This window comes from Malaclemys terrapin, chromosome 1 (assembly GCF_027887155.1).
Source record: "Malaclemys terrapin pileata isolate rMalTer1 chromosome 1, rMalTer1.hap1, whole genome shotgun sequence".
Classification (NCBI taxonomy): domain Eukaryota; kingdom Metazoa; phylum Chordata; order Testudines; family Emydidae; genus Malaclemys; species Malaclemys terrapin.
In genome coordinates this window covers 131,505,651-131,523,606 of record NC_071505.1, presented here as the reverse complement: position 1 = coordinate 131,523,606, position 17,956 = coordinate 131,505,651, and the positions used below count along the sequence as shown (strand labels likewise).

General features: G+C 39.7%; 1 protein-coding gene across 1 annotated transcript in view; it reads right to left on the bottom strand.

Annotated features, from left to right (window-relative positions):
- The window catches only part of ANO2 (anoctamin 2), a 288,718-nt gene that overhangs the window by 181,117 nt on the left and 89,645 nt on the right, over positions 1-17,956 (bottom strand). Inside the window, 3 exon segments of the mRNA XM_054016330.1 lie at positions 131-195; positions 11,838-11,879; positions 12,141-12,196. Coding sequence (XP_053872305.1) covers positions 131-195; positions 11,838-11,879; positions 12,141-12,196 — 163 coding nt within the window.

Here is a 17,956-nt window from a genome sequence, read left to right as displayed (position 1 = left end):
AAGGATACTAAGAGATACTGAGAATAGCAAACAAAGGACCAGAATCCTTAGCTGGTGCGAATCAATGGAACTACGTTGATTTATGCCACCTGAGAATCTGCCCACACATTATTTTCATCAAATCTATTACCTTATGAGGTCAATAGGCTGATACTTGTAAAATGCTCCATATCTTGCCCATTCTCGATACAGCAACTAAATTAAAAGAAACACAGAAAATTAACTTAAAACAACTATTTGCAATTGAGTTACAAACATTTTTTTTTTAGTGTGAACTTGGGACTATTGTACCTATCTGATCAGTTTTATGCTGCTACAATTCCTATGCTAAAAATTTTTGCATCAGGATTCCATTATCACTTGATGTTCCTGGATCTCAGGCTACAGAGAAGCATCTCATGTGCTAGACAACGATCCTTTATTCAGTGGTTCACACATCTGAGCAAAGTTCACATAAAATAACCAAAAGCAGGAACAAAGAAATCAACAGAAATTTTAAAATAGAGACCGGCTCCAACTCCTATTAAAGTCAAATGAGTAAGATTGGGCCCTAATTATTATCAATGAGATTTTCAAAAGCAATCAGTATTTATCTAATTCTGCTCCCAGTGAAACCAATAGTATTACTCACCTTCCACCCCCGCTTGACTTTACTATGACTAGAGAAAGGCCCACTTTGAGCACTATTGAAAATGCCATCCTACCTCTTTCTTTTAAAAAACAAACTATATGGAGAATGTTATTGTAATGCTCACACTGCGGCATTTGATTTTTTAAGTCCAAAGGAAAAGAAGCAGTGGGGAGGAGACATGGATTTGAACTGAACCTTCTGCATGGCAGCCCAACTTAGAAGAGCACAGACGCATCTAGAAGAGGGATGTGGTAGTTACTGGATATGCTCAGTAGCTGTCTCTGAAGCTGCACAGAAGGTTTCCAATGAGGGTAAGCAATTTTACGGGTTACAAACCCTCAGCATCTGAAAGCTGAGAGCTAATCAGAACTCAAGGAGTGAAAAGTTATAAATGAGGTAGTTGGAGACAGCCCTCTGACCTCAGCAAGTGATTGATTCATGACCAAAAGAGGTGTGTGCTGTAAAGGATGCGTCCAAATACCAGTACCAATTTGGATCTGGGGGGGGTGCCGATGCCTGTGTTTGCTGGAAATTGAGGAGACAGTCACCTATTGCCTTGGGCATTATAATGGCTGTTGTCTGTGATTTTGCTGAGAAGATTTTGAAAGGTTTGGAGGGAAACCAAGAGGTCACATTCTCCTCAGACCCTGGAGAATCCAGGTGACCCTTTTGAGGCCACATTCTAGAAACTGAGAAATTGTCTTCACAAGAAGATCAGAAAGGAATGTATCAGTATGTGTGTCTTGTTGAAATCATTCACTGCAATACCTATAGCCTAGCAGAGTTGACTTAGCAGAGTTCAATCTCTATATTTATTTTATAATTTCAACAGATAATATCGATGTCTAATTTTAAGCATTTTTTATTTTTATCTATTTAAATTTTTCACAGTTGGGATAAATTATGAGGGGTGTCAGGCTGTAATAACAATAGACATTGAGATTCAAAAAGTTAAAGCTTTATAATTATTAAAACACAAACTGTCAATATCACAGGTTAAAACAAAGTAAAGATCCTTAAATCAAACTCCAGTAGGTTCTCAAGCAGCATTTTTCTTACTGTGCCTATCTGTCAATTTTGTTTATTGTCAAAGAAAATATTTTTTTCATTGGTTTACATGTGACTGGTGAAATTGACATTTACTGACATTTAATTACAAAAATCTAATCTTTCCTAGCCTAAATATATTAACCTATGTAATACATGTAACAGCAGCAAAGTGGGGAAGTCTGGATAAAGAAGAACACCAATAGGCTTACTGGCTTTAGTTTAAACATTTATTCAGAAGCATTCTAAATACTATTTGTAATGTTTATGTATATTAAATATTTGTTTTGTTTATTAAGAAATTGCTTCACTTTTTGAAGCTGAGAACTCTTATTAACAGTTACATTCAGGATTCTTGTATATCATAGCTCTAAGATTTAAATCTGTTTAACACCTTGCTGGGCTCTGCCTCAGGAGAGTTTTAAGCCAAAGTACAGGGAAGAGGGAGAGTAATAGTTGTACATAACATTACCTCTCCCCTCACACACACACCATTGCCCATTGTGTTATGTCATACTGCATTTACTACGCAAGTGGAGCTGGGAAAATTTTTTGGATGAATAGTTTATTTGCCAAAAAATGAAGCTTTGCTCAACCCGAAACTATTTGCAAATTTGACCCAATTAGTTTCAGCTGGGGGGGGGGGGGGGGGAACTTCTTCCAGTCCACCAAACTCTGTGTATCTGTTCTTCCCTTTATAGCCTTTATCCCAGTGATTAGGGTACTTGCCTGGGATATGGGAGACCCAGGTTTGAATCAGATCTCCCCCATCCCTGGTGAGCACCCTAATCACCAAGCTATAGGCTATTCTGGGGGCAGGATGCTCTGAGTCTGCCCTGTAGAACACTATTCCACTTTGTCTAAATTACTTAAACATTCAGGAGATCATAGACTTGAACTCACATCTTATCCCTTACCAGGCACATACCCTAATCACCAGGCCATAGACTGTTCTGCTCACTGTCTCTCCTGTTGACACTATTCCCCTTTGTATAAATACTTAAATATTCACTGAGACAAAGAGAGAGTGAGAATGATTCTATAGCCTGCTTATCAAGGCACTACTAGGGAGGCAGGAGATGTCCATTCAAATCCCTCCTTTGAAACAGGCAGAGGGAAGATTACCAGAGCTTGCAAAGCCCTGAATGGTATTTTAAAACGTCAAAATAAATACAGCATTTGGGACTATTCCTATAAAATACTGTTGTCACAGGAGGCATGAACATCAATTTCGTAGAGGCCCTCCTTAGAGGCATGTGTAATGTAATTAATCCCTGTATTCACACCCTACACACCATTGTAATAATCTCTGTATAAAATATGCCTGGTATGGTATCATTTGAAAACCAATAACTTGCTGGTCAACAATATCATGGTGAAATGTATGTAGCAACATTATATGTAAAATTATGGATTTAGGCTGAAAACATGACTGAAGTGTGTTTTCCAGACAAGTCTGGGAAGTGGGTTAACTTGTTTCTCCAAGACAAAGGACAAGTTGATGTTTCTATACAGGTGTCATCGAAGCTGATGGGCCATCACCTATCAAGTGGCCATTCTTTGGCAAGGAAGGGAGACAGGAACAAACAGATCTGCATCTTAGCAAACAACAGCATAACATCTCTTCCCTACCAAACTCCATGTGTCCTGTTCTCAGTTAGAAAGAACTTTAACTAGGTATCATACTCAAGAAAATGCTTTTCTAAGGGTGACTTAACTACAAAAGTGAGGGGCAAAAACGCACTAAGATCTCTCTCATCATCCATCTCTCTCATTTTACCTAAGAAGACAAAAGAAACAGCCGTTGGATCTTGGGAGCAGATCCTGGCCCGAGAGCTTGGTCAGCAATATACTGAAAACCTGTGGTAAGAATTTCACCTTGAAAACCAAGTTAAGTCTGTTAAATTTAGTACTAGGAAGTGTTTTATCTTTATTTCTCTTGTAACCATTTTTTGCCTCATTACTTGTACTCACTTAAAACCTCTCTCTTTTTAGTGGAATAAACTCATTTTATTTTTTAAATCAAAACTAAAACAGTGTTGTGGAAGGTGGAAAGCTGTTGTATCTCGATACCCTTAGATAGGCAATAGACGTAATATATCTGGACTGTTCAAGGGAGAGCTAGACAGTGCAGAACACACTTTTCTGAGGAAAAATTCAGGGCTGGGAATGTGTCGGGGTCACCTGGCATGTGTTAACCAAGGCTGCTGGAAGCCAAAATGTGGCTGGTGTTTGCTAACAGACTTCCGGGGTCCGAGTTGCTGGATATGGGCTGTGGGCATGCACAGACATACAGGGTGCGACCTGAATGCTGTTTGTGAGGAGTCCAGGTTGGGAGCCACAGCAGCAAAGCATTGTAAGGTACCCCAAGTTGCAGAGCAGGTAGTGACACAGCCCCACACTGGTCTGGAGTGTCACAGTATGCAATGGATTCTAGACACCAAGTTGCTCTCATTGGCTCAAGAACAGCAGGTTAACTACTTCAGCAGTCACAGGAGCCTATTGTTTATTGAAGTAGGAGTAAGATGGAATGATAACAAGAGGCCTGGATTTTCAGAGTTCCCTGGCCATGAGATTCAGTGTTTTCAGTAAAGCATATATTTAAGAAAATAGACAGAAGCTGGATATTATGAAAAAAGTTGTCCAGAAATGTCTTTTGCAGAGGATAGAACCATGAAGATGCAACTGTAGATGATATATCTAACTGCAGATTGTAATATTATTTCCACAAAAAAGGAATTTAAAATATAGTTCCAGCTTTATGCTAAAAAGAGAGCATTCTGCATTTAAATTCCACTTGATGAGCATATTTGTAGGCCATTGGTGACAGAGTTGAACCAGTCATGCAATGCCAGGCTATGGTGTGGACGGACACCACACCCACACCCACTCACACAAAATGGATGTACTCAACAATAATAATAAATAAAAGAGTTTAGAAAAAAATCTGAAATCCTGCTGATGCCTCATGGAAAGCTGTGAAAAAAACTCTAGAGATAATGTTGCTTATGTATCATGGGGCAAATTCTTCCTGATGTAATTCAACTGATGTCAGTGGGATTACACCAGAGATAAGTATGGCCCAACATTTCTAGATCAGAGGTGAAGTGATTGCCAAAGCAAATTCTAAATGGGTAAAGTGGAGTGAATTATGTGCTGACGGGTGGACTGGTGAGACAGAAAAAGGAGCTAGTAGGAAGATGGAACATACAGCAGTGGGAGCAACTGCCTGCCCTTCTCCTCTACCTCTGAGGCTGCCACTCAAAAGATCACATGTAGCAACGTCTCTCTGTCAGAGAGAAAGGGAGAATTCAGGCTTCACCAGAGGCTACTAAGAGGTAAAAATCAGACCACAAGGGAACAGAAAGTCAGGGAGAGATGTATATGCTTTGTGGATAATATCCAGATGACACAACTTATTTGGCCTTACAAAATCCTATGTCAAAGTTCCTCACAAGAGGCTATTAAGGACACTAAGGCCTGGTGTTCACCTCAAACTGAGGTTGGCCTACCTACAACACTCAGGGCTGTGAAAAATTTTGAGCCCTAAGCACTGTAGTTAGGTCAACCTAAACCTGGGGCACATACAGCAAGGTCAACAGAAGAATCTTCCATCAACCTAGCTATCATGTCTCAGAGAAGTGAATTACTTACATCAACAGATAACCCCCCTCCATCAATGTAGAAAGTATCTATGCTATGAAGATGCAGTGGCACAGCACCATAGATGTGCTGCTGTAGCAAACATAATGTAGACATACCCTAAGAAGTTATGGTGTGAAAGACAAACGGCTGGTCTACACTGGGGGGGGGGGGGGAAATAGATCTAAGATACGCAACTTCAGCTACGAGAATAGCGTAGCTGAAGTCGACGTATCTTAGATCGATTTACCTCGCGTCCTCATGGCGTGGGATCAATGGCCGCGGCTCCCCCATTGACTCCACTTCCACCTCTCACCCTGGTGGAGTTCCGGAGTCGACGGGGAGTGCGTTCAGGGATCGATTTATCGCGTCTAGATGAGACATAATAAATCGATCCCCGATAGTTCGATTACTACCCGCCGATCCGGCGGATAGTGAAGATGTACCCAAAGTTCCGCCATAGACTAGAAACCAGCTATAGGGCAGAAGACATGGGGTGAGACTAAATGGTCAATGATCGACTTAGTCAAAAGTTAACAGTCTTTCAAATGATATATTGGTAGCATAGTGTGTTCAGTATTATTTTTCTCCACTATATCACCTGAAAGACTGTGTTTAATTGTGGTTACTTTTTTTTTTAATAGCAGAAATAGAAGGGGTCCAGAAATATATGGCAACACAGTTATGCAAAATAATGTATTTTATGGAGAATATAAATCCCGTTTATCCTCTCTCATAATACGGAAACAAGAGGACAGTACAGGAAGCTTAAAAGCAACAATTTAACAACTAATAAGAAAAAATATATTTTTTACACACTGCATAAAAAGTGGAAGTCACTGCAGCAAGAGATCATTGAGGCTAAGAGTTAACTAGGATTCAAAAAAGGATTAGACAATTATATGAGTAAAGGGAATATCCACGGTTACATTACATAGGATTTCTTTTTAAAAATATTAACGATATGAGCACAGGCCAAACACTCCCTGATGGATTAAGTAAGAAATATTCCCCAAAAGTATTGTTCCATAACTGTCCACAAAAAGGGGTTCTTCCAACAACGTCTAAAATATCTGGTCCTGGCCACTCTCAGGGAGCAGGATTATGGACTAGGTGGGCCAGTAGTATGGCAATTCCTATGTTCCCTTGAAATTAGGCTTTGCTACATACATGTGCATGACCCAGCTAGTCATGTAATGACAAATGTAGCGAATTCCCTCAATGAATGAGGCAGAGCTCTATATCTAACAATAAGCACAGCTCAGAATCTTTTGCTGTTATAATCCTAATTTTCCCAAAGCTCTCTAATATAGATCCTGATCCTACAGCGGCTTCCACTTAGGATTTGTTGAAAGTTTTCCATCAAAACTGTGTTTCTTGACAGAAAATTAGGTTTTCAACTAAAGGAAATATTTTGCAACACATCTGCTTTCCATGAAAAATTTCTATCTTTTTAAAAAAAGTTTAGTTTTCAGCCAAAATCTGAACATTTTGATTTCTCAGGACTGCCGTGGTACCTTCTGAGAGGTGTAGTTCAGATGCCTCATGTTCCCTTTCTCTTTTATAGGCTGGCCTATCCAACAGGATATTTCCCAGGACGTACTGTGGCTATGGGATTTCCATGATGCACTGAAGTAGTTCACCAAAACGAGAAGAGGGTGGTGCAGCACTGGAGATGCAGTCCGACCAGAGAACCTGGCCCACAGACGAAAATGGGGGCATGAGGCAACTGAACTATAACTCCCACGAAGTACCAGAGAGGCATTTCCACTTAATATTTTCAGTTTTTGCCTGGATAAGTTTGGCGGGGTTGATTTTTTTCAATCAAAAAAGTCAAAATTCCACATGGGGACAAAGCCTCATGTTCTGACCAGCTCTACTTCTACTAGCTTGGAAGCCTGCGCCTCTGCAGTGACTTCCATGAGGCTTCTCATAGTTACAGGAATATACCTTTGATGCTCTAGTTCTAGGATGAGATTGTTTACTCCTTAGCGCTGAAAAATGTTGGGCCTGTCTGTAAAGCAGCACGCATATCTATAGCATAATAATAATAATACATTTAATAATATAATGGTAAATTATTTAACAATGGAAATATGTCAATTTACAAGAGCTGGTACTCTATCTAGCCCAATAACTTTAAACCTTTATAATTTTGTAATTACTTACCAATAGTTTGATCTGTCAACTAGTCTCTTTGAGGACTAGCAACATGCCAGCTTTAAGTTTGTAACTTCCATCATTTTGTGCTATTAGGAGCACAAACCAAGTACATTTTTTTAAATAAACCGAAAGTATGCAATTCTTTACACTTGCTGAATTAAAAGGGACACCATCAATTTGAAATCTGATCAGTTTCAAGAAATAAGTTAAAAGTAGGTTCAGATACTTTAACTGCCTGCTTTTTTTCTAATCATATTTTCCAGTTACTTTATGAAAGACTCAAACAAATAATAGGGGAACTGATTAATTAAGACTCTGATCCTGAAAATACTTGCACAGGTGAGTCAAGTCCATCAGCAGTTGTAATGGCATGCTCCCTTTGAAGGAAATGGAGTTACCCCAATGTACAGCAGCTGATGATCTGGCTCGATATGTTTCTGTTCTCAGATGTGTAGGACTTTAGGAATGGATTTCAATGTGTGGGATCTGGCGCCAAGTGATTAAAGCACAATCCTGCATAGTGCTTAGCACTTCCAAAGGGCAAGGGGTAATCTCAATGAGAGATGGGTGAAATTCTTCAACTAAAACTTTATTTTGGCAAAAAAATGCAGATTTGGTAACACCAAAAGTTTTTGCAAATTTATGTCAGTTTTGCCAAATTGTTAGTAGAGAAAAAACTCCAAAATAATCAAAAAAAATTTTTTTTCTGTTCAAAACAACTTTTTGATATGAACTTCCATTTAATTTTAAAAGAATAAAAATATTTCAAAATGCTTAAAATGAAACCAAAATATGTTGTTCAACACAACATACTTTACTTTCCAAATTTCCAAATATTTCAAAAAAATTCTGTTTTCCCTCCAACCCCAAAACGATTTTTCCCACTTTTCAACATTGCCAAAGAATTGGATAAACCAGTTATTTTCCCAGCTCTACTATCAGCTTTCATTGGCTTCAGTGGGAGCTGAAGGTGATCAGCACCTTATACTACTGATCCCATATTCATGTTTCCAATTGGAAAACTCGCATTACCAATTCAAGATCCATTCCAGGTGAACATTCCACAATATTCATTTAAAGTTCGTTGATTCTGTAAACTATCCTGCCTTTAAGCACATTCACTGAAATAGTCAGAAGAACCCTAAATCAAACCCAAAATGGTATTTTAACACTGCCACAGAGAACTGATTTTAAAATGTAAACAAATAAGGGATGTCTTTCTAAAAAAAAAAGTATGATCCAATTCAACCACAAGTTATGCCAAGAACTCAGATCAGATTACCATAAAGGTCTTAAAAGCTATGAAATTGCAGGACTTCCCCCACCAATGCAGGGAAAATTGTTAAGATTGAAACATCACAAAACTCAGTTTAATCTGAAATATTTAGGTGACTGTACAAAAATGATGGGAGTCCCCATAGAGCTTTGTAACATCATGTTTTACCTGTATTTCCACAGTTCCATTTAACAATGGTATTTTCCACAGGTAAATCATAATACCTTTCAACCCATTTCTAATATCCTATGGATGTTATGTTGGAGGAACTGCAGTTTAATTCCCAGATAGACTTTGCAACTCCTTGTAAATGAGAAAAGCAACAGAGGGTCCCATGGCACCTTTAAGACTAACAGAAGTATTGGGAGCATAAGCTTTCGTGGGTAAGAACCTCACTTCTTCCGTTAGTCTTAAAGGTGCCACAGGACCCTCTGTTGCTTTTTACAGATTCAGACTAACACGGCTACCCCTCTGATACTTGTAAATGAGAGGTGACATTTCTCAGCATAAAACAGAGCTGGCAATGAAGAGGCTACTTTACCAATGGGTAGGAGCTTTAAAAAATGATCAGACCGCTGATTCTTCTCCTTAAGGCAAGCTACTACAAAGCTGCTTTGCAGTAGTTTCTTTACACATATTTCCCCTCTAGCAAGCACCTCACTGAAACAGGGAAATTCCTTTGCTCTTACGAGTAGTCTTAGGCAGAGTGTGTGTTGCACCAAATGCAGTTTTCTGGTTCTCAACAGGCAGTCACAAAAGCATTGTTTCACAGGGCCTTTTCCCCATAGAGATCCCGAAGAGGGTTAATTAGGATTAACCTTTTACTTTATGAGCTGCTACATAAATCTTAATTACTATGACTTGCCGTATAAGGAAAAATACCTCAGACAGGCTCAGTTCACCATTATTTGGGGTTATTCTACAGGCAATCAAATGGAAGAAGTATATAACTTAAAGGGGACAAAATAAAAAGGGACAGAAAATAGCTCCAAAATGTCCCCCTTCCTTTTAAATCTGATCAGTGCTTTTCAGGAAATTAAACACTGAGACTATTAGATTCAGATAGAAAACAGATGATGTTATACATAGAAATACTACAGCAGATTATATGGCTACACAGCAGAGACATATGTGAATAATCAATGCAGTATTTCTGGAAAGAACCTTTTATGTTTTTAATACTTAACACTTCATAACAGGGCCTAATAGGCAGGATAAAAAGAAAGCAGCACAAAATGTAACTTAAAGGATGACGATTTTTCCAGACGTTTATACTTTTAGACCCTCTTTTCCCCTTCACCACATTATCCAATTTGTCCTCATAGCCTAACTGCTATTTTAGCATTCTTCTTGTAGCTGGAAGCTTTGTCTAGGTCTTAAGTGGGTAAACTCTGCAACTGCCTTTAGAGCTGATAGCAGTGATACTCCATTCATTTAGCCAGAAGGGGCTACTGTAAGTGCAGTGTAAACAATGTCATGATATAGAGAATCACTGGTTCTTGAACAAGAAGTAGTTATAAAAGATAGCTGTAAATTATGGAGACAAACAAACAGGCTTCTACACTGGTTCGACTCCCAACTTTGTCTCCTTTGTTTACCAAGGACCATACCCTGAATGAAACTGGATACAGCACACAGAGACATCTAGTGGCTCACATTACAAACAGTTGCCCAGGAAAATCCAGTTTTTCAACTCTTCAGTGCCGCAGCCTTGACAGCCCAGGGATAACAGACTGAAAATTTGTACTCAAGCTTAGTTTCGAATGCATTCATAACCACAAGAAGTGGATTACGTGGTAAGTAAAATTCTGAAAACTATGGGAACATTGTTAAGGGTTTTGGAAAATGATTAGTATTTTTAATGCTTCCTTCATGCAATAGAAGTCATATGGCAGTATGAAAAACCACAGGGTGAAAAATATTTATGAAATTATGTTTTAGTAACCAAGAATATGCATTCAGTGTATTGGGAATGAAATCACATTTTAGGCTTTCTATTATTAAAGGTACCTTGTCTGTCTCTCCTTGTCCCGCTCCCCATTTCCTATTACTTTTTCTTATTAGTAAAGATGCTTCAATACAAGCTTTCAAGAGGGGTGGGGGGAAATGAGCACACACTAAGTATAAAATGGAACTTAATTGATTCTAGTATTTAAATGTTTTAGCTCATTTCTAATAGCTAGCACAGGGGTCGGCAACCTTTCAGAAGTGATGTTTCGCGTTTTCATTTATTCACTCTAATTTAAGGTTTCACGTGCCAGTAAAACATGTTAACATTTTTAGAAGGTCTCTTTCTATAAGTCTATAATATATAACTAAACTAAAAGTAAATAAGGTTTTTAAAATGTTTAAGAAGCTTCATTTAAAATTAAATTAAAATGCAGAGCCCCCCGGACCGGTGGCCAGGACCTGGGCAGTGTGAGTGCCACTGAAAATCAGCTCGTGTGCCGCCTTCGGCACGCGTGCCATAGGTTGCCTACCCCTGACTAGCACCTACATTTAAAACAATAGTATGAGTAGGTTCATTTTTTTATAGTTATCAATTTATCATGTGTACAGGGTAGACCTGGGTGAACTAATTGGAATAAGTAATTTGACAAATGGAGCCTTTTTTCTGTTCAAATTATTTGCAAACCAATTTATTTTTTTACAAATGTACTTGTTCTAAATTTATACAAAAGTTAAATACTATAGGTCCGATTATTCATCTAATCATCATCTGTTTGTGGTGTGGGAGTCATTATCTATGTCACATGGCAATGTTTTTGCTTCCTGATTGGCTGACTAGAACTTTTTTAAACAGGAAGAGGGAAAAGGAATTTCAAGATAGCCGTATGAAACTAAATTCACCCAAATATTGCCAAACTTTGTGTGAACATTCTTGCAAATAAACAATCAATCACATGAAAGAAAGTAGGGAAAATGAATTAAAAGGCTCACAAATACCAATGAAATGAATTTTCAGAAGTTTTTATTCAAATGAATATTTGAAACTACTCTTGGAGTATTCATCCAGCTCTAGTTCAAAGTTATGCAAATCCAGCACAAAAAATGTATTTATGATGTAGAGTATTTTACCTCTCTTTCATTCATGTCATCATTTTGGCCTTCATATTCACCCTACAAAAACAAATCAAAATGGTAAGTGTCATAAAAGGAAAAGTATTTTAGTGTAATGCTATTGCTCAGCTGTTTTGCACTGACTTTTTTTTAACTGTTCAATTACCACCTGAATATATTTATTTTAAGACTTTCTATTACTATGAGGATACAACAAATATGCTGGTAGATATTTTGTATTCTCTCAGACATAATTATTAGTGGCTATGAAACTTTTAACACTGATGTTAGAGAACTAAATTTTTAATTGTGTATACATACATCATGAAGAGGATATGCTGCATCATAGACATTGTTTGCTATTAATGTAGTAATACCTAAAGAGAAACAAACAAAAAATGTCAATAGCTATTTATAATGAACAGAGATAGGAATAGATTATTACAAAGTATTCACTTTATTCAATTATGGCAGGGGCTGAGATATATTAATGAAAATCATCAAATGAATAATCGAAAGCTGAATACGAGCCCAGTTCAGAAATTAGACTTGTGCCCTGGAAGTCATTCTTAATTTAGCAGGGAAAAGATTATCTTTCTGCTCAACTGGGGGATAACTTTAAAATGGCCTCATTCCCATGCTATGCTTTATCCCCAGTAAGCTGGTTTGTTACTATGTCCAAGGAGAGCTTTTTTCCCCCCTGCTTCCTTGCTTCCTTGCCAGTTACCTCTGTCTCTCTTAAAATAAGGAAGTAGAGGTCAATGGCAGACACTAAACAGATCTATAGCTGAAAAAAAGAAAGGTGCCATGAAAGGACCAAACATTCAGCTCCATCCCAAAAATCAATTTGGAGATCTCATTCCCCTGCAAATGATCCAACAATCAATGGAGGGTAGCCCCATTAAACCACAGATGATTAACAAACTTCCTTCCATGGAATCCAGTGATGAAGGAGGCCAGTTAGGACACATAGGCGTTGTCTACACTACAGAGTTTTGTCGACAAAAGTTATGTCGACACTCAAAGCGCTATAGTAAAAATCGGTATTGCATGTTCACACTCGCACCCTCTGTCAGAAGAGCACGTCCACACTTGGGGCACTAGCATCGACAGTGTGAGCAGTTCACTGTGGGTACCTATCCCACAGTCCAGCATCACACCTTCTGCCGCTAGTTGTTGTTGAAAGGCGGAATCGCGGACACATCTTGGGACTGGGCTCAATGTCCCATGATGCATTACTTTCTGTCACAGCATTCCATGGGCTTCTGGTTTTCTTTCACTGCATTTTTCAATGGCCTTTGTTTGCTGTGCACTCTGGCATCTTTGTGAGAAGGGATGGATCCCGCTCTGCTCTCCTATGCTCTGGTAACTGTCATGAAGACATCGCGGATGGCAGTGCAGTTAATCACAAAGTTCCTAACTGAAGAAGACTCCCAGCTGCCTGACATGCTGTGTGATATGGATAGGAGCAACTTTAGATTGCTTTTGGCATTCATGGAACAGCTGCAGATGGTGGACTATCGCTTTTGGGCTCGGGAAACAAGCACTGAATGGTGGGATCGTATTGTCATGCAGGTGTGGGATGACAAGCAGTGGCTACAGAACTTTTGAATGCAGAAAGCCACCTTCCTGGAAGAGTGTGGGGAGCTCGCCCCAGCACTACGGCGCAATAACCCCAGAATGAGAGCTGCCCTATCGGTAGAGAAGCGTGTGGTAATTGTTGTGTGGAAACTGGCGACTCCAGACTGCTACTGGTTGGTTGGGAAGTTGACTGTTGGGGGCTGCATTAATGCAAGTGTGTGTGGGGAGAGAGTGTTCCTCAAGGCCATATCTGCCAAAGCACAAGGAACAATGCACAGAAGCATGATTCACGCACAACATTGAAACATTTCAGTAAAATACACCTCTGGTAACATAACAATCACTTTCTCACTGACCCTTGGCAAGCACACATCTTGACGAACACCCAAAGCATGGTGAGTGTTGGCTGGGGAGGGGAGAGGTGCGACATGGGGAAAAGAGCACTCTGAAAGGGTTGTGATGCAGCTGATTAGGGAAAAAATTCAGGTGGGGGTTATTCTAGCAGACATCTCAATTCTGAGGCTAAGCAGGAAAACAAAGGCACATCTACTACATGCTTGTGGCTTCTGCCCTGCTCCCTATGCTGCTCACCTGTGTGACGCTTTGGTCCCTGCACTAATGATTGCCAAATGGCACAAGAAAGTTTCCTACAATGGGGAAGGAACAAAGAAGATGTGCCAAGGAACCTTCGGCAGATGATTGCCGAGTACCTCCAGGAAACTTTCCTAGAGATCTCTCTGGAGGATTCCCATGAGATCTTGGCATGCATCAACACCCTGCCATATTGATTAGCTGCACAGGGAAATGTCCAGCATACAGAAACACAACCAGCCTCCCACATTTCTATACCCTGAATCCACCTTCGCACAACACAAACCACAGCCTCTTACCAGGCATCTCCTCTCCTGCTTCTTGCTCGCTGGAGAGCAACTGTGACTGGCTAGTCACCTCTGGAGTGGAGAACAGTTCCTGGCTGCCTGCCCGACCGGCAGACCCTGCTGGGAGCGCCACATCATTGTCTAACTCCACCTCTTCATCAATGACTTCATCCTCCGGGTTAGGTCTTCTTTCCACTGCCTCCAGGCCTGCCAAAGTATCCACGGGGCTCTGGCTGATGTCAAGCTCCTTATAGACTGGCAGGTCCTAGGTGCAGCACCAGAGCGTCAGTTTGCCTCCCTTGCCTTATGGTATGCCAGCCTCAGCTCCTTTCTCTTCACTCTCCACTGCAGCATGTCCCGATCATAGCGCTTTTCGCATAAGCCTCAAGAAATCTGCCCGTAGGTATCAAAATTCCTATGGCTCAAGCGCAGCTGGGACTGCACAGCCATCTCTCCCCATATACTGAGCAAATCCAGCAGCTCTGCAGTGATCCAAGCAGGAGAGCATTTGCTGCAGTAACCTACCATGGTCACCTGCGAAGATGTGATGAGACCTCTCCAGGCTGAGCAAACAGGAAATGGAATTTCAAAAATTCCCAGGGCTTTTAAGAGGGAGGGACAGACGGTTGTTTACCTGGCTGCACAGCAGTGGAGTTCAAACTGCTGACCAGAGCGGTCAAGATGGACATAGCGGGACACCTCCTGGAGGCCAATTAAAGCGATTAAAATCAAGCATGGTGTCTACACTGGCACTTTGTCGATAACAATTTTGCACAAAATGCCTTATGTCTCTCATCAGGGTGGTTTTATGTTATCGTGAAAATGGCATTTTTGGTGCCAAAAGTCACTTTGCAGTGTGTACGCATCCACTGTTTTGTCAACAAAAGGCAGCTTTCGACGACATAACTGTATTGTTGACAAGGCCCTAGTTTGTCTCCATGTTGTAGTAAATGTACACTAGGGAACAATCTTACTAACCTTTGGTCAAATCTAGTTTTAAATGTACCAAATGCTGGAGCTTCCACAAGTTCCTTTTTCATAACAATGCAAAGTTATCTATCTTCATTTAAAACTCTGCCCACAGGAGGAAATAGTTTGGTCTGTGTTCTCCAGATCCATGGCTGTGCACAAGAGTTGCACCAGTAGAGAATCTGTTTACTCCCACTGAGCACACAGATGTCAGGTGGGAAATTAGATGGGAAAAAATGACAAGAAGCTCTAAAGAGGCACTTGAGAACTCAACTGTAACCCATGCTAACATGGTTCTTTGCCCCATTTAGTGACTAGACCACGCATAGAAGTATGAGTCCACCACTGTCTTTGAGCTAATGGACCTCATCCTTTAATTTGAGCAAAGGTCCTCGTATTCAGTCCCTGTGGACAACCCAACCAGAGACATCATTATATGATATAACTGTTAAGGTTAAGACTGCTAGTCTATTTCAGATCCTTATTTTTCCATTATACTGAAAAATTATCTACAAAAGTTATTCTTTGGGGCTGTCAAATCTCTCATGGCCAAATTAGAATTATTCTGGAAAGTTTCAGCAAAATCCTGGTATCCATTTTTGGAATTAATCAAACATTACTAATCATTTCCCCCCCTTGTACAAAGAAAACAAAATCTGATCATTATTTCAAGTGATATTACTGAGAAATGGGATGATTTTTAAATCTCCAAACTTGGAATATACCAAGTCCACTATGGGGAACAGTTGATGTTTTGCATGGCTTATAGCATGTTTAAAATTAAGTTAGAAGAAAACATTTCCTTAAACTTTTTATTGCACAACAGCATGCACCAGTCTAAATAGCAGCAGACGTGATCTTGTACAACTGTAGAATTGAACAGTCAAACTGGGCCAGTTGTAAGTGTTAAGTGTTTTATTATGCTGTTGCTCAATATGTATAATACACATATAATCGTGGAAAACAACTGCAGCTATTAGGGTCGCTGTTTCTATTGCCATATCTGTGAGGCAGGGAAGTGACAGAATCCTAAAAGATTAACAAAATTAGGATGCTTAAGGAACTCAGTGAGCCACTAATCTATGGTGCTCTTGAGACCATCATTAAATCCAGGAATCATGTAATGAATGTAGAAATGGGAACTACTGAATTAGGGAACTTCCTAATTTCCATACAACAACCAGGGGAGATAGCCCCTTAGGAGAATGTTCAAATGAGTGGAAGCTGAAGTCTAATAAACTAGTATTATCAGTAATTATTGCTATGGAACACAAAAGCAAAGGTCAAAGCTGTCCACGAGGACCACGTACCATTCAAATACAACATGAAATAAGGAGCAGTGACTGAGCACTCCATGCAGTCTTCATCTGTCTTAAACCACCACAAAAAGCCCATGGGACAGAATGTACCCGTGTCCACACCCTACATACTATTGCAATAATCTTTGTACAAAGTATGCCTTGTGAGGTATCATCTGAAAACTCATAATTTGCTGGTCAATACCATCCTGATAAAATATATGTAGCAACCTCATATGTGAAGTTATAAGATTCCACTCTATGAAGTTATTAACACATGTTCCAGACTGAGTTTGGTAAACAGGTCTGTCATTTCAACATTAAACAGTCATCAAACGGGTGAAGGAACATCCTTCCACATAGACTTTTTTGTCTCTTGGTACCCAGCTGGAAATGTTTTTCAAAAGGGGAACTGAAACTATAAAAAGGAGGGGCAAACACTCCAAGACTCTCTCTCCCTATCCATCGCATTCACAACACCTGAAGTGACAAAGGAAGCCTTCACTGAATTTTGGGAGAAGGGGCCCTGACATAGAGGGTTTGGTCCATAATACTGCTGAAAACATATGGTGAGAAACTTTGCTTGAATCTGATATAGTTTGTTAAGTTAGGTACCAGTAGCAGTTTAGCTTTATTTTCTTGTAATCATTTCTGACTTTTATACCTCATTATTTGCACTCACTTAAAATCTCTCTTTGCAGTTAATAAACATGTTTAATTGTTTTGTCTAATTCAGTGCGTTTAAACTGAAGTGTCTGGGAAACTCCATTTGAGGTGGCAAGTTGTGTGTATATTATTTCTATTAAAGAAAAAGCAGACTTTATTAAACTTGAATTGTCGAGGAAAGCGATGGGCAGTAAAGGACACACATTTCTGTGGTAAAATCTAAGACCGGGAGTGTGTTGGGGGTCACCTTACAGTACGACCAAGACTGGCTGGCTGTAGCACACCCACAGACATACCTGGGAGTGACTTGCATGCTGGAGACTGTCTGTGAGCAGTACTGTAGCAGCAAAACATTGTAAAGGGCACCCCAGGTTAGAGGGCAAGGGTAACACAGCTACTTATTAGTTTGAGTTGTATGCAGGTATTGCACAGCCCTGACAAAAACTGGTTGCTAGTGGAGTTAGCTCTTCAACCAAAGGTTAAATAAAATTGTACTGGAAACATATAGGATCTTCCTATGGAGGTTCTTTAAGACAAATGCATACTTATTGGAGATGGTCTTTGGGGCAAGTTGCAGTGATTCCAGTGTTCAATGGTTTGATGTATTCCTTACAGTATATATTGTAGTGCTTCTTAGCTTTGCAACCTCTTCAATGCATGCTGCTTATGAAACTATCACATGAGGCTAACTACCTGCAATTATTGTCCAGAATCTCATCACCTTCCAGTCTTAGTTAAGATTATT